Source organism: Ostrea edulis, chromosome 4 (assembly GCF_947568905.1).
Source record: "Ostrea edulis chromosome 4, xbOstEdul1.1, whole genome shotgun sequence".
Classification (NCBI taxonomy): Eukaryota; Metazoa; Mollusca; class Bivalvia; order Ostreida; family Ostreidae; genus Ostrea; species Ostrea edulis.
In genome coordinates this window covers 24,212,315-24,235,757 of record NC_079167.1, presented here as the reverse complement: position 1 = coordinate 24,235,757, position 23,443 = coordinate 24,212,315, and the positions used below count along the sequence as shown (strand labels likewise).

General features: G+C 35.3%; 2 protein-coding genes across 5 annotated transcripts in view; one reads left to right on the top strand and one right to left on the bottom strand.

Annotated features, from left to right (window-relative positions):
* The window catches only part of LOC125668668 (protein lin-54 homolog), a 32,678-nt gene extending 19,984 nt beyond the window's left edge, over nt 1–12,694 (bottom strand). For both annotated transcript variants that reach the window (XM_056162306.1, XM_048902998.2), the window contains exons 1-5: nt 12,623–12,694; nt 8,341–9,179; nt 7,189–7,363; nt 6,462–6,601; nt 722–964 (exon numbers count right to left, since the gene is read on the bottom strand). In XM_056162306.1, the coding sequence (XP_056018281.1) occupies nt 722–964; nt 6,462–6,601; nt 7,189–7,363; nt 8,341–9,179; nt 12,623–12,641 (1,416 nt within the window). In that variant the 5' untranslated portion in view covers nt 12,642–12,694. The remainder of the gene's footprint in view (nt 1–721; nt 965–6,461; nt 6,602–7,188; nt 7,364–8,340; nt 9,180–12,622) is intronic.
* The window catches only part of LOC125668670 (COP9 signalosome complex subunit 4-like), a 29,905-nt gene continuing 18,387 nt past the window's right edge, over nt 11,926–23,443 (top strand). Inside the window, exons 1-6 of one of the 3 annotated variants that reach the window (XM_056162308.1) lie at nt 11,926–12,559; nt 13,247–13,368; nt 20,303–20,382; nt 20,676–20,827; nt 20,936–21,039; nt 22,366–22,516. In XM_056162308.1, the coding sequence (XP_056018283.1) occupies nt 12,554–12,559; nt 13,247–13,368; nt 20,303–20,382; nt 20,676–20,827; nt 20,936–21,039; nt 22,366–22,516 (615 nt within the window). In that variant the 5' untranslated portion in view covers nt 11,926–12,553. Of the gene's footprint in view, nt 12,560–13,246; nt 13,369–17,824; nt 17,899–20,302; nt 20,383–20,675; nt 20,828–20,935; nt 21,040–22,365; nt 22,517–23,443 lie in introns of those variants that run through there. The other 2 variants (XM_056162309.1, XM_056162310.1) reach the window with 2 other exon arrangements.

Genomic DNA, 23,443 nt, shown 5'->3' with positions numbered 1-23,443 from the left:
CCAATACATGTATTATTAGTTAATAAAAAAGAACAAAAGGAAAACAAGATGCATTTGTTAAACACTGATCGACTAAGTTCAACAACCTGTAAATGTTTAAAACATCAAAGAAAATTAAAAATTGATGAGAATCAATATCCTTGCTCTATGCACATCTAGTGGAAAGTTACTTAAAAAGACCCTAGCTTCTAAACTGTTAGTGGAGTTAGAAGGATGAACCATGTCCTCTATCTAATATCATATTTCCTCAAAACTGACTTAAGTTCAATCTGTAATTTTCTAAAAATAAAAATTGAAGAATATAAAAATCCTTTGTCACATGCACATCTTCAATAACCATACAAACACTCTTTAAAACAATATGCTCCTCACTTAAAAATTGTGGGAGGGGTTTGCCAGACAAATTATGCACCCTCCATATCACATTAATTTTTTAAATAAAGGAACAAGAACTCCTGCAAGAGAGATTAAAATGAATCAATATTGCAACACCATCTAGAGTGATCCACAAAGAAGCTACATAGCAGTTTTCAGCCTGATATGTGACAGAGAAATGAAATTAGAAACAGAAAACCCCGCACAAACGTACTGACTGAAGGACAGACATCGCTGTACCATAATACGACCCATCTAAAGACGATTGCATAACAAGACACACAAAATGTAATTGAGTATGAAGAAGAATCCTTGTTCTTCACTTCTGGGTTGAAATTCTTCATACCTGTGTAACGTATGATGCTGGGACCAAGGCGAACCCCTGAAGACCTGATCCACTCGACAGCAGCGTGGTTCCAGGTGGCAGACCAGCAATATTAGACACAGGGGTAGCTGCCGGTCTGATCTGAGCCACTGACGTGGCAGAAGTAAGGCTAGGTGTGGAAACTCGGATCGCCACTTGTTGAGTGGGGGTAGCTGGCAACAAAATTCGCTGTACTTGTTGGGTAGTCTGTGGTTTTGCAGTGGCCTGTAAAATTTCAATGTAAATAAGTAAAATGCTAAATTAATCCAAAATTTAAAAAAAAAGTATGAAAATAAATAGCTACAGTGTTCACAGCCCTGACAAAGATGTCATTATCCATAACAGAAAAGGTGCCTACACATCACTCATTGCGTAAGTCACTGAATATGAGCAGATGTTTTGAAAAATTGTGTACATACAAATCTTAAGGAGGTATAATTTATCAAAATAGCCATTAATGAAGGCTAAAGAAAAGGTGTAATAAAGTTGTGTTTATATTTTTAAATTTTATTTAATGTAAAAAAAAAAAGAAAAAAAAAGAAAGACAATTCTACTGGAAAATCATGAGGAAAACAAGATGTGTTTGTGAAACACAAATGCCCCCGATAATGGCCAATTCCAAAGATGGCCAAGGTCACAAGGACAAAAATCTTGGTACCAGTAGACAGATCCTGTCACAAGAAATGCTCATGTACAGAGCTGCCAACATTATGAAATGGAAAATAGTAAGGTGAGGCCTCCTGCCGCTGGAGATTTTTTATGAATAAAGATATATAACCTGAGAAATTTTAGGCATCTTTCAAATCCAAATTTAATGATGTTATGCATTTTACAACTGCAGAAGGTCAAATACATCTTTTATTGATTTTATTTTCTTGGGTATAAAACCTTGTTACTTTAGTATACTATATAATTTTACAGTCACTGTGTCAGTTATTATGGCAAGTTTTTTAATGTTATTTTTCCCGTCGTGAAAAATGTTGAAGTTTGTCAAACAGATTGTACACTTATCATACAAACTCCCCTCTTTCTGACTTTGAAACGAATAGATGTTTACAATGTACTTGCATGTTGTTCTTTGAATTACTGGCTCTATTAGGTTTTCTTTTTTGGGGGAGTATTGTTGTTATTTCCATCAACACATGTACATGCCTTACGCTTAGTAGCAGCTGCCATGTTGTTTATTTCAAAGCATTAAAATGATCAAGATTTTGTATACATATAGACTATGCAAACAAACGTAGTAACGACTATGGTTTGTTTCTTATAATAGTAAAAACCAATGACGGACAGCTCTAAAACTTTCGAAATGTCAAATAAGCGAAAATCGGAAGATATATAGGGAAATCGTAAGGCGTATTTTCGGCCCTAAAATCGTAAGCCTTACGCCAAAATCGTGAGGGTTGGCAGAACTGCATGTACAATATGAAAGCTCTAATATTTACCATTTAGAAGTTATGACCAATGTAAATTTTTTAAAAAGTAGGTCAAATGTCAAGGTCAAAAGGTTTAGTACCAACGGAATGGTCTTGTCACAAGGAATACTCATGTGAAATATCAAAGCTCTATCACTTACTGTTCAAAAGTTATTAGCAAGGTTAAAGTTTTCAAAAAGTAGGTCAAACTCCAAGGTCAAAGGGTAAAAAATGTTGGTACCCATGGAAAGGTCTTGTCACAAGAAATACTCATGTGAAATATCAAAGCTCTATCACTTACTGTTCAAAAGTTATTAGCAAGGTTAAAGTTTCAGACAAAATGAGAGAATTACAGGCAGGACAAAAACAATATGAACCCCCCGATAAAACAAGAGGCCCATGGGCCTAGAATCGCTCTTCTGATACAATGTAGAACAGGCAAAAATTCTCACTAACCAAGATTCATCAATTAACAAAGTTTGATGATGGTAAGTCAAAAAGTACCTGAAAATTTAAATGTAACTGTCCAAAAGTAGGTCACAGTGACCTACTTTTGGTCGACACACTGAAGACTCAAGATACATCAACTGACAAGTTAAATAGTATTCAAATATAGCTGTCAAATTCCAAAGAAGGCCAAAGTGACCTACTTTTTGGTCGACACACTCCAAAGACTCAAGATGCATCAAATGACAAAGTTTGATAATTGAAGTCAAATAGTATCTGAAATATTCAGATTTAAACGTCAAATTCCAAAAGTAGGTCACAGTGACCTACTTTTTGGTCGACACACTCTGAAGACTCAAGACCCATCAACTGACAAAGTTTGATGATTGTAAGAAAAATAGTATCTGAAATATTCAAATATAGCCGTCAAAATCTAAAAATAGGTCACGGTGTCCTACTTTTTAGTCAACACACTCTGAAGACTCAACATGTATCAACTGACAAAGTTTGATAATTGTAAGTCAAATAGTATCTGAAATATTCAAATATAGCCGTCAAATTCCAAAAGTAGGTCATGGTGACCTACTTTTTGGTCAACAAACTATGAAGACTCAAGATGCATCAACTGACAAAGTTTGATGATCCTAGCTTTCATAGTGTACAAAATATGCATCTAAAATTGAAAATGTGAAATTTGAATGTCTGTAAAATTCAAAAAGTAGGTCACTGTGACCTACTTTTTTTTTATATATAAATATGTTTCGAGGCCTTTAGATGCATCAACTTAGAAGGTTAGATGATTCTAAACCTCTCGGTATCTGAAATTACAACCTAAAATGTATTCATAAATGATTAGCCATAAAATTCAGAAAGTGGGTCATGGTGATATTATTTTTACATGGCGCAGTTCAAGGTCCCATGAATTATCAGCTGACAACTTTTGATGATCATAGGCTCAAAAGTGTCCAAGATATGCATCAAAATCCATTTAATAATAATTACCTGCGAAATTCAAAAAGTAGGTCAGACAACATGATATTAGGTTCTAAGATGCATCAACTGACAAATTTGATGATCCTAGTCCTTATACTAAGCAAAATATCAGTCTTAACAAAACAAAATTTAAGGTCAACTTTGAAGTGACCTTGAGACCACATCCTTTGCCCCAGGATGATGCCTTGAACAATTTTTTATCTACAACCTATCCTCATCCTTATGCATAAGTTTGGTGGTAATTTGCCCAGTGGTTCTCGAGAAGATTTTTTAGCAACCACTACTTTTGTTTGCATTTTCCTAATTATCTCCCCTTGTTAAAGGGTCACAACCCTAGTTTTAGTACAAATGAAAGCCCTTGGGCCAAGAATACCCTGTGACAAATTTGACAAAAATTGGCCATGGGGTTCTTGAGATATAACCCTTTTTCCAAAAAGTTGATGCACAATGTACGCCAGACATATGGCCATATAATTAGCTCTCTGAGCCTTCGGCTCAGAAGAGCTAAAAAAAAATCCCACCCAAAAAACAACAAAGCTATAGACACAAAACACACGATACCCAACACTTACACACTTTACATAACGATAAACACGGAGAACAATTTAAGCGCAATCCACATAAAAAATATAATGATGCATGGAGATTTCATTTTTATAACACTAAATGATGGCACTAAAATCACGTGCACATCAAGGGATTTTAGAATGTTCACTGAGGTAAATGCCGTGCACGAATCGGCCGATAACACTGAAAAGTTTGATCGGTGTATGCATGGACAAGATTTACAAATACCCAAGCTGCCTGTCCAAACAACGGACAAATCTTTAATTGAACACCTTTAGTCACCTATGTCCAAGCAGTCACCCAAGCTATTTTAACATTGCTACGATAAATTTTGTTCTTCATGTTTGGTATTCAATCTAATTAAAATCAGATCTTAGAATACGCTCACAATCGCTTACTTACACAGAGTATACGGCGCGGATCTAAGAAGTCTGATTTTAATTAGATTGGTTTGGTATCAAAGCTGTCCGTAAATAGAGTTTTAATAGCAAAGGTAATCCCACGATGCTGAACGCGTGTGGTTGAGAAATTATTATTTCTTTGATTATCAAAATATGAAAAATGAAGTAAATTTCATAGAGTAGAATTTCTAAATAAACATTATTTAATTGTTTATCACTCGCTTCGATACAGGGTATTCACCTGTATTGATGTCGTTAGATCTATCAAAGCGTGATTAGTCAAGCATCTCTAATCCCCAAAGAGACCAGGAAATGTACATGTACGTGCCGACTGCCTGGGATAGTCAAGGTGTGAATGGCTTATTATTTTGAGAATCATTATTGAATAATCAGGGATTTATTACGTTTTTGTCGGAATTTTTACAACGTATTACCGAGTCCCGGCATCTTGGGACAACAGGGCTCAACATTAACTTTTTTCCCTACTTGTCCGAACTTCAACTTTACTTGTCTGAAAATTTAAAAAATAAATAAATCTAATATTGTCAACTTGAAAACTGTATTTAATTTTATTAAGATATAATCCATTTTTATACCTGCTTGATTGATTTTTTATCTTATTCACTTGATAAAAACAACAAACGCATAAAACATTTTATCTAGACTTCCTGTCTTGAATCAATGACTTTGTAAGATCCATGGATGACTGAAAGTAGTACGCAATAAGTGAACACTGATCCCGATGGAGTGTGACTCAGTTAGTTTACATTGCGATTGATATCGGGATCGAAGTTCATTTTTCATGCATTAATACTTCCGATTCTGAACTACCGATAAACTTTTCAACAAATTGCTTGGAGACTTCTTTACGTAAAAAATCACTTGTCCAATCGGACAAGTCGTGCCCATCAATATTCACTTGTCCGAAAAAAATTTCCACTGGTACCGGACAAGCGTTAATGTTGACCCCTGGACAATGTAATAACGAGGTCTATTTTATATAGGTTTGTTAAGAAATGGTTTTGTGCTTTGAAATTCCAACATAATATGTGGACTAACGTAATAAAGGGGGAACGTAATAACAGGTTTCCACTGTATATCTTTATTATATCTACTTTCCCGAAAGCTTCCTTTCTACTGCTGGGCTCCATTTTGTAATTTAAAAAAAAAATTCCATTCTGTATTGCTTTCATGTTGTATATCGGCTTTTGTTTCATTTTCGAAATGACAACATAGCTCGCTGGGAAGCATGACTTTACTTAACCTATCCCTTTAGTTCAAAAGGTTAAAAGTTTTTGAAAAATAGGTCAAAGTCCAAGGTTACTAGGTCAAAAGTTTTGATACCATATCAAAGACCTGGTCATGAGGCATCTAAACATGAAATATCAAATTCCTATCCCCTTAAAAGCCCCATCACTCTTGGTTCAAAATATATGGCCAAGGTTAAAGTTTTCGAACAGTAAGTCAAAGTTCAAGGCAAAGGTCATTAGGTATAATGTCTTCTACCAAAACAAAGGTATCTTCTTTAGGCATCTATATGTAAAATATCAAAGCCCTATCCCTATTGGTTCAAAAGATATAACCCAGGTTAAAAGTTTTTTAAAAGTAGGTCAATGTCCAAGGTCACAAGTCTTGGTACCACAACAAAGGTCTCTTCATGAGACATCTATATGTGAAATATAAAAACCTTATCACCCTTGGTACAAAAGATATAGCCCAGCTTAAAGTTTTTCAAAAGTGGGTCAAAGTCCACAGGAAAGGTAGCTCACTACTTTCATTTAAAAAACTGTGACGATGTGTTATTCTCAATAACTGTGATATTTAAGGGACAAATATTGAAAGCAAATCAGTAAATTAGGCAGGTTCGTTCACAAAACTATATCTTAAATACAATCTTACAATTTGTGTTCCTCCTTGGGCTGGCAGGGTGATTTTAAATTGTTGGAGATTGGCCTGAGAAACAACAGCAGATGTGCTCAATGCTGGGGCAATGGACTTCGTTGGCTGAACTAAAGATGTCAAAGTTGTGGCTTTGGATGCTAGAAAAGATGTTTATTTCCTTAAACCTGAAATTCCTTATATCCACAAACATATTAAGAATTTCAATTGTCTGATTACTCGAGGCAAGTGAAAACCCAGTTCAATCAATTGAAACTCAGTACACACTTGCCCGATGGGGCAAGCGATTATTTCAGTAGGAAATGTGATTATTTTGATTGTGTTAAGGTTGATCAATATTAAGTATTAAAAAATAAAGTCCAGTTCTGTATTTTTTGTTTTCTTTTATACAGAATCATCGATTTTATTAGGCCCTTTCTAGTCTTATCCCATCAGTAAATTTTCTTAATAACATGACCATCTGACGTACAACTTATCTCAGTCATGTTTGTGAGAAAATGGCAGCTTCACAATCGTCTCTCGAAGCAAAATTCAGAAAGAAGACGATTTTAAAAAGACAGGCAATGTTGAGAATAAAAATAAATTTCAATTAAAAAGAAAAATGTGTTTTCAGGCAGTTTTAAAGATTAATATGGCCACAGGAATTTCAAATCATTCCTTATAAGCAAGATTGACTTACAACCGAATTCCTTAAAGATAAGTTTTACTGCATTAAGGAACAACATACCTCCTGCAGCCATAGCTGCTGGTGAACTAGGAGATACCAGCCTGACATACTGAAACCGACTGCCCTGCATGGAAATTGGAATTTTAGGAATCTGTACTTGTTTTATCCCACCACCAGCTGACATAGTTATTATCTGTTTTGTTTGTGGTTGAATTTGGATTGGTCTTTGTTGAACCTGAATTAGAAAACAATGAAATCAAAATATATAACTATAATATAATATGATAATTATACATTAATAAGCTTGCTCATTTCATTTCACTGTGGTAAAAATATATTATCATCCTGAGGGCGTACATTTTTTAAAGCATATTTAGCATTTCAAAGACTACCTAAATAAAAATAATAAAATTGGATTGAGACTGAGTGAGGATTTTTTTTCTTCTGCACAATTCTATTAGGTGAAGTCCCACAAATTTTGACACACGCAGCCACAAAAGTGTTCTTTATTGTGTCAACGCCTATGACACAGGGCATCCATTTTTAAGGTTATATCCAAAAAGACCAGCGATTTTACTTCTAATACTGGTGCGTGGCAAAGGAACAGACTCAGGGTTTGAAATTAACAGTCGCCCATTCACCAATTATGACTAAATTTCCGAGTGGGCGAATTAAAGTTATGGTTTCAGTTGCCCACATGGCGATTAGAAAATTTACGAAATAAATATTTGCTTTTCAATTTTGTCACATCATTTTGAGTTTCTTTCTTTAGAAAAAGTTCATGATCTGCAAAGCACTTTATAATTAACTTTTAGAATCACTTCTCTGCAAAGGGTCTAAGTGATTTTGAATTACCGACAATGTGGCGATTTATAAATGGGGTCAGTGAACCCAAGAAACAAAAAATACAGACAGAAAAGAGTATCATGGTGATTACGATAAGACAAAAAGACAACAGAAGTTGTCAGGTCGGAATCACGAAAGATCAACTGACTGTAGCTAGAAAACGCGGAAGAGGATGTGACTTATTCGTATTGTGAGTTATTACTTGAACATCCAACTTCAATGTTTCTGAAAGCTTTTATAAATTACCGTTACATGTCCATTACCACAGAGAACATGATGTAATAAAAAGATAAGTTGTTAAAAATTGACTGCACTAACATTAAGCATTTCATAATTTATTTGGTATAACTTTATTGTGTAACTTACCACTGTGCCCTCTTTCATGACCTTTGAGGGCGACATTGTAATCAGAGTGGGTCTAGAACCTGCAGCCCCTGTAGAAATGTTTCCTTGTTTATTCAACACAGAAGATGCCGGCACAAGTCTTTGAGGAGATTTTCCAATAGTCACTGGGATCATGGTAATTTTAGTAGGGGTTTTCAATGCAGGAGAAATGGGAACTTTATTTCCAGGAACACCCAACACTTTAGTGGGAGTAGTTGGAATAGTAACATACTGTTTTCCCGGAGAGAGAACACCTTGTGGAGTAATGGTGATTGTTTTTGTCGGTGTTTGTGCTCCCTGAGGTAGAAGACTTATGCCCCCTGAGGAGGCCACACTAAAAGTATGTCCCTGCTGTAGCTGGAGTTGTCCCAGCTGATTCACTTGAACCGGCATGACCTGGGGCTGGTCACTATTGGGATTTTTGGTTATTATGACTTTATGTACAACCGGGGGTGTAGTTGAAGAGAGCTGTCTTTTTAAAGATTGTGTGGTAGTTACATCGTTAGAATTAGAGACAGCATTTGTCACAACTTCACTGTTGAAGTCTTCACTTGCCAAGGTTATCGTAGGAAGGGCACTATCACTTGATTGAACTGGGTTACCAAGCAAAGTTGCCACATCCGGATTGTTGATGACAATTTCTGATTCCAGGTTGTCAACTTTGTTTACAACTTGTGATTTCACATTATTATACTCCAGTGTCACTGGAATATTAACAAAGTTAGAACTAGAATGTTCTTCTAAATCTACTTCAGATGATATAGATACTGCGTTGTTGCCACCTGGGAGGATTACTTCAATGTTGTTACCATTTTCAATGCCTGCAATGACAAAACAAACTCTTTAAAAAAAGGTTCAAAAACAGATAGAGCTATAAATACACAATAAATGTATATAAATTCTGAACTTGCTTGTACAATTGTACTTGAGAACTATTGAAATAAAACAATATTTTTAAACTAAATAAATGATGCTCCTATGGTTTTTACAAGTTTTAAACATGATGTTTGTGAACATTTCAAAAACCAACAACCAGACTAAGTTCCTCTGTCTACTTCAATTGGATCTGCTACTTGAAACGTTGAATCTAAACCACTGGCAGTAAAAACGGTGTCTGAACTCTTTACCTTACACATCACAGGGGACAAAGACTTAAACTGTAGTTTATATATACAAAACAATGTATATACATCATATTTTTAAAATGTGATTTTTCATAAGTTAGTAAAATTTAACTGGACCGATGGTCCACCAAGTACATAACATTGGGTGGACCTTCTTATTTTTCGGTGAATCACCACAGATATCCTGGTTGGTAGATTGAAGGTATCTGGAGTTTTTCAGATTTTATACATATGAAGTGGGGCTGTCACGGTTCCAAAAAATTTCGGGTAGGGTTGGTTCTAATTTTTTTATTTTGGGTTCGGGTATTTTGGTCTATATAACTATTTTAAAAATCTAATATATACAGTTAAAATCAAAAACCTTTATTGTATTTTGTCACAATAATTACTTGGGGACGTGAACTGAGGTTTAGACTCGACATCCATGGTACTAGAAACAGCATTGTCACTTCTACTCATTTCCATCCATGCTTTCAATGTTTTGTCATTGACGATGTTGCTCATGTGGCGTATTTTCAATGTGGCTGACATATCTTACATATACTGTCATTCATACATGCCAACTTTTAAAAATCCCCATGGGGGATTTTGCGCGCGACGACCTTTTTTCAAAGCTCAAAATTCACGACATTTTAGCATGAAAATAAATATTTGTGCTTTCAAATAAAATATCAATCAAATCATTGTTAATGTATCATATATTAACACAACATCAAATGTGTTTGACCATTAACTATAAAAAAAAAAAAACTTTGAAAGATATACATAAATATTTTATTAAAATCATCTATTCAACAAAAAATCTTCTTCAACAAGTCACATACATATTATCAAATAATATTTAAGGTTGCATCCTTTTACACCATACAATAAACATTGGCCGGTCTATATATCAAAATTTAAATTAAAGCACATGCATTTAGGTACGACTGCAAAGGCAATCTTGCTTGTCTGTAAACATGGGCTTGCAGAGACTGGTGGAATAATCTGCATTTCAACCAGAAAAGGAGTGATCTGCCCTGCTATGAAGTTTGCAAACAAAACCTTTGCACCCATGACATCTGAAATAATTACCAGGAAAAAAACACATCAAAATATTCCGTTTTACTTGTAAATTAAGGCTACTTGCTAAATATAAAATTCAGTACAGACTTGTGCGAATTACGCATCACAAAGTATATTTAATGAATACTACACTATATAGACTACATAATACATCGCTATAGACGGATAGATTTGGATAGCCTATATTATTATAGTTGGAAAAAATATATATTTGACGTACCTTATTCCAAATTTTGGATGCTGTCAGCGATAGGTGGAATGTCCGATTGTTTGGTGGTGACACTATCATCGTTGTCATTCACGTTTGTGTAAAGGATATGTCAATTTGAAATCCGTCTTCCCGATTAATTACTATCAAAACATGCTTCGTACTGTCCAATAAACACCCCGACACAGGCAGACCAACCCGACACCATGCGACACAGGTAAACAGCAATGGCTGACTATTGTCCCGATTTCTGATTGGCCAGTTCAGAAATGACGCGGGATTTCCAATTCTGGTTGCAAATGGGGGTTTGTTGTCGTAAAATGGGAGATATTTTTAGAAAATCGGGATTTCAGGGTATTTTTGCAATCCCGATCGGGATATCCCTTTTCAGTTGCTTCAAATCGGGAAAATCCCGCAGAAATCGGGAAAGTTGGCAGGTGTGGTCATTATTTACAGTTTTGTCCACAATGCCATCATTTAACAATTGATCAAAATACAGCCACCTTTGAGGATTTTGAAGACATAATGAGTCTATTTTAAAAACCAAACCCAAACAGAAATTATGGAACTGAACCCGATCCGAACAACATGAACCGCGGTTTTCGGTTACCCGTTGCAGTCCTAATATGTAGATCTCACACAGAATACAAATACTGAAACTAAATTTCAAACAGGGATTGTGTGTTAAAAATTGTATGTTATTCAAAAACTTAATTGTTGAGATTGGTCCTGGAACCTTTCACAATATCATTCATTCTAATTATCTTACCCATCCCCGAGGAAATCAACTACAACTATAAGAAGTTTTAATGTTAGTGTTAATAGATCACACTGTAATTCAGATTATTGTTTGTTAAAGATACCGGTCTTATTCATAATATGGATATCCATGATGTCAAATTTAAGTACATTGCTTACTGTTTTGGACACTAATTTACTTTGCTTTTTGTTTTTGAAAAGATCTTCATGGAACTATGGGGAGAATTATATACTTTCAAAGCAATTCTACTCAGTGTGAACCCAAGATAATTCTGGACTTATGGGCAGATCACTCCCATAGGAAAAGGATGTTTACAGTGTATCAGGCCTTTATCAGACAAAACAATGCAGAAAAAGATATATACATATCCATCACTCTACTTCCTGAAAGTTTTAACACACACCATTTTAAGTGCAACATCATTTATTTTAAAGTCTTCTATCACAGTCTTATTCTCAATACTTTAATCAAAAGCAAATTGAGAGATTGATTTATACATATGTTTCGAATTTCATTAAAATACAGAAGCATAATAATTTGACAGATTTCTAAACATTATTTGGATTAATGCCAATCATAAATATATAAAGTTAACATGTCAAAAAAAACCAATTTCTTGCATATTTACATTTCACAAAGTTTGATTATATACAATTATATCATGCCTAATCGCAAACATAACTATGACTATCCAACATGTTTTGCAATACACAATTTGTTTACAAATACAGTCAAATGACCCGCCATTACTCCCCGACACGATGCAGGGAAATTTAAAATGGAAATAAATACCACAAATGAAATAAACACGAACAGAGAGAATTCCAGTCTTTCCACGCTTACAGATTAAACCTAAGAATTTCGAAACAAGTTTGCAACAAATGATGAAAACGTAACACCACAAGTGATTGTTGCAATGTACAATAAACACAACTTCTGACCGACGAGGTGGCAGAAAGCTGGTGGGTGCCTCACATCTGGGCAAGAATTATTGTGTAAAATGTCGTTCGATTCCCATGAAATTCTTTGGACACCTACATGAAGGTCTGTATTAGTAAACAATATACCACAAATGGTCTATTTCTATATCAGAAATTTCTTTCAAACCTGTTTTTTCGATAGGCATTCTGTGTTTGTTCAAAATCACGCGCCCACCATTACCATCCCATAATGCAATTTTTCCGCGAAGTAGTACCGCAGTGAAGGATAATTCTATAGCCTAGGTTTTTATATTCAATAAATAAACATATTTCTTGAGTAGGCCTACCCAATGATCATAACCTTCTTTGCTCACTTTTATGAAATGCAATCGGCAATCATCATCAACGGCATTATTGCAAATATTTAAAAATATTTTCACCGGATAATTTTGGAAAATTGGGATCCGATGGCTCCGTCAGAAATTTGAAATTTTAATCAGCTCACTCGTTTTTAGACTCTGTGTGCGTTAGTCAATAACGTCTTATTAACGACTTGATAAATAGCGATAAAAGAAATTGTTAAATTCTTTATAACCTTTTTACATTTTAGAATTAAGCCCCCCCCCCTCCATTTACACCCCCACCCCACCCCACCCCCACCCCCACTCCTTTCAATAAATGTCTTACCGCCACTTATTACACAGTGGTTCTATGATTGGTGACAGTCATAACAATTACATGGCTTAAATTCAATTTATATTCTCAATCTGCCTCAGTAAACATGCCAATATTTTTGCAATTCATTTGATAGGTCGAAACAGTAATCGTACGGCTCCAGCGAGAAAACAAAATGGCCGGAAATGTTCGCCAGCAACTTTCACAACTTGCAAGTTTATCACATTCAGGTGGATCACACAGGGATGTAACAGAAAAGTATGATATACTGTCGAAATATTGTTTTAGTCTTACTTAGATAAGTGATGCTCGAATTTCAATATTTGTAATATTTTAAAGAAAATAATTAGACAACAGAGAAAATTCTAACTATCGTGACTATTTAGTAAACCCTACTTTATGTAATATGTTGTACGGTGCTACCGTTGAGACGAGCGCAGCTACATGTATTTTGTAATGTTCATGCTTTCATCGAGTTCAATTTAAACAGTATCCAGGGCTTGAAGCTAACTTTTTATGTCACCAGTCCAGTCGGACTGATGGGGTATAATTTCAACCAGTCCGCAGAAAATTTTACCAGTCCAACAGAGTTTTCCAGAAATAATTAAACATATTTCGTTAATGTTATTAAAATGAAATTAAACTCAATATGCCTCAGACAATATTGTTACACTTAAATGTGGGATTTATATTTACGAATCAGATTCGTCTGATATCTACAGATCGAAGCATGTCAAATGTGTGTATAAAATTTCATAAGTATATTTTCCAAAATGATGCTTTAGAAAATTAACCAGTCTCATCGAACTGACTAAAAAAATGTCAGTCAGTCCGCCATACTTTTAACCAGTCACAGACTGACGGGCATATGTTAATTTCGAGCCCTGGTATCTATTAGCCAAATACTCAGTAAATGAATGAAATTAGGCAGCAGAAACAGCCCATTTTAGTTTTCTCCCAGGGTTTTAAGTATTAAATCATTAAAACATAATGAATGTGATTGAAATATGTTTATACTATATATATACATTTTTTTTTCTGCTGCCTTCACTATGACTTGCTTAACCTTTCACGCGACTTGCTTAGAACTGTATGCTCTCGACTGCATGCCTCTATTTTACTTATTTCTGCCCTCAATCTTTCCAAGTCACTTAAATTGTGTGATTAAAATGGCCAAGTCTTGTAGCAAACCTTTCAAATTTGTAAAAGTGTGTGAACAGCACTGCCTTTGAACATAAATATTTCAATATAATGATAATTAAATTTAAATAAATTGATAAATTCAACACTGTTGCACATACATGCGCACAGATCCCGCCCCACCCTATTCGTACCTATCTAATTTTTATGCCCCCGAGATCGAAGATCAGGGGGGTACCTGTAAAGTGCGAAACGAAATCGAAACGAAACAAAACGAAATCTAACGAAACATAACGAAACGAAACAGATTGTATGATCGAACTCTTTTAATTATAATAATTGAAAATGGTATCTTAGGCCCCTGTTAAAGTTTACACATATAAATAAAATTCGCCTCCCCTTTGATGTAGGCTTTAGGCTTGACTGATACAAAGTTTTAAGAGTTGGAAAGGGGGTGGGGGGGGAGTAAGCACAAAGTACATAAATACCATGCGCAATTAGCTTCGGATCCATAAATTTCAGAACGGAAGGTTACAGTCTCACAGGTCAGAGGTCTGGGGAAACACACTAAATGAGGGATAGGGTCGTCGGCGTTGAATCCGATTTTGGGCATAAATACATGTTTCAGTATTTTTTGCTCTAAAGACAAATGTATGTATACATGTGGATATTGTGTATTTGTATGTAGTATATCAAACGGTGGATTCTGAATATGTCCTTCCGTTCTCTTTGTGATTTCTGCTTAAAATCCCCTTGTTCATAAGCCTTTTCAGTTTACAAAATGCTGACCTCCTCCTAATATTATTGCATTAAAAAAATCCGTTTTCCGTCCCGTTTTCAATTCCCCGTCTTAGCAACATCCCAAATGTATAGAGTTCTTCCATTATTGAAAGTACTCGCACCTCAGCAGTTAGAGATAAGATAAGAGGTTAAGAGCTCTTCCTGCTTTCAATTTTCTCAGACACCAGCTTCTTCAAACAATGTATCTATGTCCAAAGGCGGATCCAACGTCGGCGACCCCACCCCTCGTATAGTGTTTCCCCAGATCTCTGAGACTGTAACCCTCAGTTCTGAAATGTATGGATCCGAAACTAATTGTACATGGCATTTAATCAACTACGGATATGTATTTTGTGCTTACTCCCCTCCCCCTTTTCCAACTTTTAAAACTTTGTCAAGCTGAAAGCCTACATCAAAGGGGAGGCGAATTTTATTTATATTTGGTAACTTTCACAGGGGCCTAAGATACCATTTTTAATTATTATAATTAAAAGAGTTCGGTTATACAATCTGTTTCGTTTCGGTAGGTTTCGTTTCGGTGGGTTTCGTTTCGTTTCGGTAGATTTCGTTTCGTTTCGTTTCGATTTCGTTTCGCACTTTACAGGTACCCCAGATCAGGGGGCATATTGTTTTTGTCCTGTCTGTCATTCTGTCTGAAACTTTAACCTTGCTAATAACTTTCGAACATTAAGTGATAGAGCTTTGATATTTCACATGAGTATTCCTTGTGACAAGACCTTTCCGTTGGTATTGAACCTTTTGACCTTGACATTTGACCTACTTTTAATTTTTTTTTTACATTGGTCATAACTTCTAAATGGTAAATATTAGAGCTTTAATATTGTACATGAGCATTTCTTTTGACAAGATCTTTCTACTGGTACCAAGATATTTGTCCTTGTGACCTTGGCCATCTTCGGAATTGGCCATTATTGGGGGCATTTGTGTTTCACAAACACATCTTGTTTAAAACTGAAATTCATATATATTTCAGAAGATATATTTGAGCCCCTCTTTACTGTTACAGTAAGGGTACATTAAGATTTATTCACAAAACAAGCATTAATTAATGATTTTCAGTCGTTAATAGCAAGTGGCATGGTTGGTTATCAGGGGGGGGGGGGGGGGGTCATCGTGATTTGCATTACCGGACGTGTCGAGGAAGTTTTTAATATTTTTAGACGCTGAAAAAAAAACCCAAAGATTTTAAAAGAAATGTTTTTGATCCAACCGAGTTCCGTTCATTTATTTATTTATTGTAATTTTTCAAATAGCTTAAATTCACATAATTCAACAAGTTCATCTTCTTCTCTTTTTTTTCTTGTTAGAATAATCAATTCCTTTTGAGAATTAGTAGTTTGCAGTAGATTAAACACAATTTGTATTCGATGCCATATTACGTATGCCTAATGTTTACGTATACATGTTTTCTACCGGTAGCATGACTTTTACAAATGGAAATAAGTATTTAGATCCGCCACTGTCAGTCTTATTATGACGTCCGTCAAAACATAGACATGACGTCACACATCATCTTACCTTGCCTTTCATCAACATTGCACTTCGTTAAACATTACGTCTAACGGTGCACTGAATTTTCAAAGCTAGGAGACCACAAGATTAGGATGATAATCCACGTAAGTTCACATTATCATATTCCAAGACGTGACTTGGCGAGATATCAGCCATTTTTGGCAAGGGACTTCTGGGATTGGCGTCAAAAAAATTTTCTTGTTAGAGGTTTAGATTTAGCTCGGATTATTTCCCACGCTCTAGTCATTAGAGCTCGCAGTACAATCCAGCACTTTGCGCTGGCTTGCTGCGGTCACAATAATGATAATTAAATATTTTGACGGAACTACTGTTATAGCAAATGCTGCTAAATGTATATGAGCGGATCCAAAAATTATCCTTAGGAAAGTGGGTTTCATCCCCATGCCCCATCTTCACAAGTCAAGGGTTATTGATTCGCGACGTAACAAAATCAATAACCTTTGACTTGTGAAGATGCCAACGCCCATGGATGCATTTATAAGGGTTCAGTTGAAACCATTTACAGAAATTTCAATAATGTAGCCCTCTCTAATTTTTAGCTCTTCTGAGCCGAAGGCTCAAAGAGCTAATCATATGGCCATATGTCTGGTGTACAGTGTGCGTCAACTTTTTGGAAAAAGGACTATATCTCAAGAACCCCTTAGCCAATTGTTGACAAATTTGTCACAGGGTATCCTTGGCCCGAGGACTTTCATTTGTACTAAAATAAGGGTTGTGACCCTTTAACAAGGGGAGATAATTAGGAAAATGCAAACAAAAGTAGTGGTTGCTAAAAAATCTTCTTCTCAAGAACCACTGGACAAATTATCACCAAACTTATGCATAAGGATGAGGATAGGTTGTAGATAAGAAATTGTTCAAGGCATCATCCTGGGGCAAAGAGTTCGGTCTCAAGGTCACTTCAAAGTTGACCTTAAATTTTGTTTTGTTAAAACTTTGATATTTTGCTTAGTATAAGGACTAGGATCATCAAATTTTGTCAGTTGATGCATCTTAGGACCTAATATCATGTTGTCTCAAAAGTAGGTCATGGTGACCTACTTTTTGAATTTCGCAGGTAATTATTATTAAATGGATTTTGATGCATATCTTGGACACTTTTGAGCCTATGATCATCAAAAGTTGTCAGCTGATGGATCATGGGACCTTGAACTGCGTCATTGAAAAGTATGCCACCATGACCTAATTTCTGAATTTTATGGCTAATCATTTATGAATACATTTTAGGTTGTTATTTCAGATACCGAGAGGTTTAGAATCATCAAACCTTGTAGGTTGATGCGGCTAGAGGCCTCGAAACATATTTATAAAAAAGTAGGTAAAGTGACCTACTTTTGAATTTTGCAGACATTCAAATTTCACATTTTCAATTTTAGATGCATATTTTGGACACTATGAAAGCTAGGGTCATCAAACTTTGTCAGTTGATGCATCTTGAGTCTTCATAGTTTGTTGACCAAAAAGTAGGTCACCGTGACCTACTTTTGGAATGTGACGGCTATATTTTAATATTTCAGATACTATTTGACTTACAATCATCAAACTTTGTCAGGTGATGGGTTTTGAGTCTTCAGAGTGTGTCGACCAAAAAGTAGGTCACTGTGACCTACTTTTGGAATTTGACATTGAAATCTGAATATTTCAGATACTATTTCACTTCAATTATCAAACTTTGTCATTTGATGCATCTTGAGTCTTTGGAGTGTGTCGACCAAAAGTAGGTCACTGTGACCTACTTTTGGACAGTTACATTTAAATTTTCAGGTACTATTTGACTTAACATCATCAAACTTTGTTAATTGATGAATCTTGGTTAGTGAGAATTTTTGCCTGTTCTACAATGTATCAGAAGAGCGATTCTAGGCTCATGGGTTTCTTGTTTTGGGGGGTGGGGGTGGGGGGTCAGAATGATAAAAATCAGATAGGGCTACATTATTGCAGCTACATTTACAGTAGTATAGGAAAGGAGAAAAATTACGGCAGGACCGGAAATCGACCCCGGGACCCCTGCATTAGTAATCAGGTGCTTTAACCACTGAGTTATCCAGGCTGATATCCACGGTCCGTATATCCCTACCTGCTACATTCCTCCCTCTTTTAATTTGTCTTTGTCCTCAAAGACAAACAACCCAAATTCTTTATTTCCCCTGGCAGGACAACCTATAATCTCAGCTGAGATTCAGCTTGGCTGAATATTTGGACTGACGCCTTCACCAAATCTCAGAGCAGTCTTTTATAATTCATGTCTGGAAATTTACTTTCAGTTTTGGCCGGTTCTAGCACCTAATGTGCACTTAGGTGACATGTAATGAATGAATGTTGAAATTAATCGATTAACAAGTAAAAACATATAAATAATAACTCTGGACTGTATACCTTTTCTACTGTTTATTCACGACAAGTGAAAATGTAAATCAAAACTATTAAATGTTCATTAAAATGTACTATTATTATGTGGTTTTTAACAATCACTTGTCCTTTTTATTTTTCCACTAATTAAAAAGTGTAATCAATGTTGGATGACAGACAGAAACCTATGGAAGATTCCCCCCTCCTAATTATTATTTGAATTTAGATTTTTATCTGACATCGATCTTTTGAACTTGTCCCTTAGCTATTATATTCAATATAAGGCCAATTCAACTTATTAATTAGTAGATTATCATCCAGGGTCACCAAAAACTATAGGGCGGGTGGGAAGATATTTTTTTTTTTTACTTTTTTCTAAGAAAAAAATTAATGACAAACGAGTTTTTGTCGACAAAAGTGCATCATTTAATGCCAGATGGATATCAATCTACGTTTATTTCACAGACGAATTCCAGGTTAAGCTTTAATTTCAAACACGAAAAGATACCAAACTTCTTCAAGATATGCAGAACATTAATCCCTTCCTTTCATTTATGCATGTAAAAACGTGAGAAATTAAGAAAACCATATCTATTTTCTTCACCGTTCACGTGGCTTTTCATGTTGCTATACCAGAAATGTAAACAAGAAGTGTAAATACCAAAGTCGGATATTTTCCGGAAATCGCAAGTTGCGCAAAATAAAAAAATTTAGGGCGGGCGGGGATGATAATTTATCAATTTTAAAAGTTGAATTGGCTTAATGAAGAAAATACTATATGATATGATGGAAAAACATTGTAATTGTTAAAAAAAATGTATATCGTGATTCGCACAATGCAAAAGTAGCGAAAAGGATTTTTGGTTCAGTGGGAGCACTGCTAAAGAGGCCCTTGTGTATTCAGATGTAAAATATGGCATTGGTCTCTTCTGTGAATCTTAAGAGAGAAAAAAGAAAAGAGTGTGCTAAAGTTGTCTTTTGACAATGACAATATCTTTATTATCTTTAACAAACATTTTGAAGCAAATTGAAATGGCAGGTTGGCTGTTGTTTTTCTGCAATGAATGTATATAAAAGCAATTACTTTAATTAGTATTCATCAGAGAAGAGTTCTTAATTGAATATGATTTATTAAAACATAGAAACCAACAAAAAGTTATTCAAAACATATTGAGTGTCCCCAAAACAGTAGAATCTTTTGAAAGGATTTTGAATAGATGTACATTAAAGTTCCACTTTTTGAATTACCATACATGTAGGTATGTCTGGTGCATTTAATGATATTTGATTATAATTTTACCAGAACAAAAGAATACAGTACATAATGAAGAGTTTTTACTCAGAGTTAGTGATTTATATTTCACTGTAGATACAAGGGGATTTTGGAAACTATCCTAAAAACTGGTGGCAGTGAAATGGTGCCCAGCTTACAAGCCTTTGTGGAAGCATGTATGTAAACACTTAACACAATTTGAGAATCAATATTGAGTTAAATCCTACTATAGTAATAATGCAACTATAAATTTGATATGAGGTGTAATATTTGCAACCACATTCAGAGAAAATGAAGCTTTTTTGCATTATTATGCATACAGCTGCAAAGGACTGAATGAGTCAGCATTGCAAACTTTCCCAGAAAAGGGTTAGGTAATTTCTCCTTCATGCTGCAATGATCAGTTAACATGATATGGAGAAAAAAAACTAATAATAAAGCTTTTCACCAGTGTGATTAAAACTTGTAGTGGTGAATGAGAATGTAAGCCTGGTGATATCTCGTCAGCTGCTGTCAGACTTTTGTGCTCACCTTCCAAATCTAGAGGACTCTGTTGCCAAACAAGTGGCCCATTTCACTCTAGACAAAGTTCACACCAGAGTTATATCTTTTGAGGAGCAGGTAAGTTACAGATTTTCTTTACACTTCACTAAATTCTTATTCACAATATGAAGTAGCTCACTTAACAATCTTTACAGGTGTTATCCATATATTTTCAAACTTGCACAGGTTGCTGCAATCAGACAACATTTAGCAGATATTTACGAGAGACAGTGCATGTGGCGAGAGGCTGCCAATGTTTTGGTGGGAATTCCTCTGGAAACTGGACAAAAGTAAGAAATGTCTGGGGGAATTTTACAGGATGGAGGTGCAGAAATAGAAATCATTAAATGTTAATTACATTTTATAATGTACTGTAAAACACATTTATAGCAAGCACACTTATAATGAATTTATGCTTACAGCGAAGTGATTTTAATTCCTTGTAGTTTTATACCAGATTGTGAAGTAATTAGATATAGCAAATTATGTTTATAATGAATCAAAATTGTTCATCCCAAGCACTCCACTGTGTTTTACTGTAATTGAAAGTGATTACAATCTAATCTATTGGCATTGAATACATACTGGTGTTTTATACCTTCTGTGACAGTTATGATACACACAGTTATGATACACAGTTATGATACACACAGTTATGATACACAGTTATGATACACACAGTTATGATACACACAGTTATGATACATAGTTATGATACACACAGTTATGATACACAGTTATGATACACACAGTTTTGATACACAGTTATGATACACAGTTATGATACATACAGTTATGATACACAGTTATGATACACAGTTATGATACACACAGTTATGATACACACAGTTATGATACACACAGTTATGATACACACAGTTATGATACACAGTTATGACACATAGTTATGATACACAGTTATGATACACACAGTTATGATACACAGTTATGATACACAGTTATGATACACACAGTTATGATACACAGTTATGATACACACAGTTATGATACACACAGTTATGATACATTGTACTTCTCAGTTGCATTCCAGTTGCCCAATTTGCTCCCAAATGAAACATCTACATGCAAACAGTTATCAATATTTAAAACATTTCAAAATTATCATTTATATTAAATGGAGATTGAGTACATTGACCTGGTAGCAAAATTGGTAGACCTTTTGCACAATTCACTGGATGCTCCTGGGTCATGTACCAGGGGATATATGACATTTTCCTACAGGAAAAGGAAGATGTGGTGTTCAACAAAACAACATGTAATGGGAATGCAACAAAGGGAGGGGGCTAACAGGGATTGGCCCAGTAGATAAGTTGATGCAGCACCTGCAAAATTTATAGAGGATCATAGGCTTGTGATAATTTCTGAGACAGACGTGTGGATAAGAAAGGCACTATTATATATCTCAATACATATATACATGTGTGTATTAGGCTTGGTAAAACTCATCCTTTCATTAGTAAGGCCTATGCCATGCAATTTGAAGCTGTAAAATACCTGCTTGATGAAATGGAGAACTTTTTACAGAACTGATTGTAGAGCATTTCTAGATGTTTGTGCATGTGACTTACGAGAATATTGGATGTTTTATTTTACAGGCAGTATCCAACAGATTACAAACTTGAAACTTACCTGAAGATAGCACGCCTGTATCTAGAGGAGGACCCGGTCCAGGCAGAGGCTTACATCAACAGAGCTTCACTCTTACAGGCCGACTCCAAAAACGAGGAGCTTCAGATCCACTACAAGGTCAGCATTATAAATCAGTAAAGCAGCAGAGATTTCACTAAATCAGTAAAGCAGCAGAGATTACACTAAATCAGTAAAGTGGCAGAGATTACACTAAATCAGTAAAGCAGCAGAGATTACACTAAATCAGTAAAGCGGCAGAGATTACACTAAATCAGTAAGCAGCAGAGATTACACTAAATCAGTAAAGCAGCAGGGATTACACTAAATCAGTAAAGCGGCAGAGATTACACTAAATCAGTAAAGTGGCAGAGATTACACTAAATCAGTAAGCAGCAGAGATTACACTAGATGTTTGATACATGCATCATCAGTAAGTGTCTTTTTGTGATAATTTTTAATCTATTTATGGAACATTTTTTTATTTTGCGCCCACTTCAAAGAAGAGGAGCACATTGCTTTGCACCTGTCAATATGTCGGTCGGTAGACCACATGTTGTCCGCTCAATATCTTGAGAACCGTTCACTTGATCATAATGATACATCATATGTGGATTGGTTATGAGTAGAAGAGGACCCCTATGGTTTTTCAGGTCAAGGGTCAATCTACACTGGAGTCGGAATATACTGTCCGCTCAATATCTTGAGAACTCTTTGCTTGATAGACATCAAACTTGGTACACTGGTAAATCTTTAGAAGAAGATGACCCGTATTGATTTTGAGGTCACATGGTCAAAGGTCAAACTGGACATAGGAATATAAGCTCTACTCAATATCTTCAGAACCCTTTGCTTGACAGACATCAAACTTGGTACACTGGTACATCTTCAGGAGAAGATTACCCCTATTGCTTTTGAGGTCAAGGGTCAAATTGGGCATAGGAATATACCATCCGTTCAATATCTTGAGAACCCTTTGCTTAACAGACATCAAACTTAGTACACTGAACCTATAATTCTAGAGGTGTGGAATTACCATAAATGAAT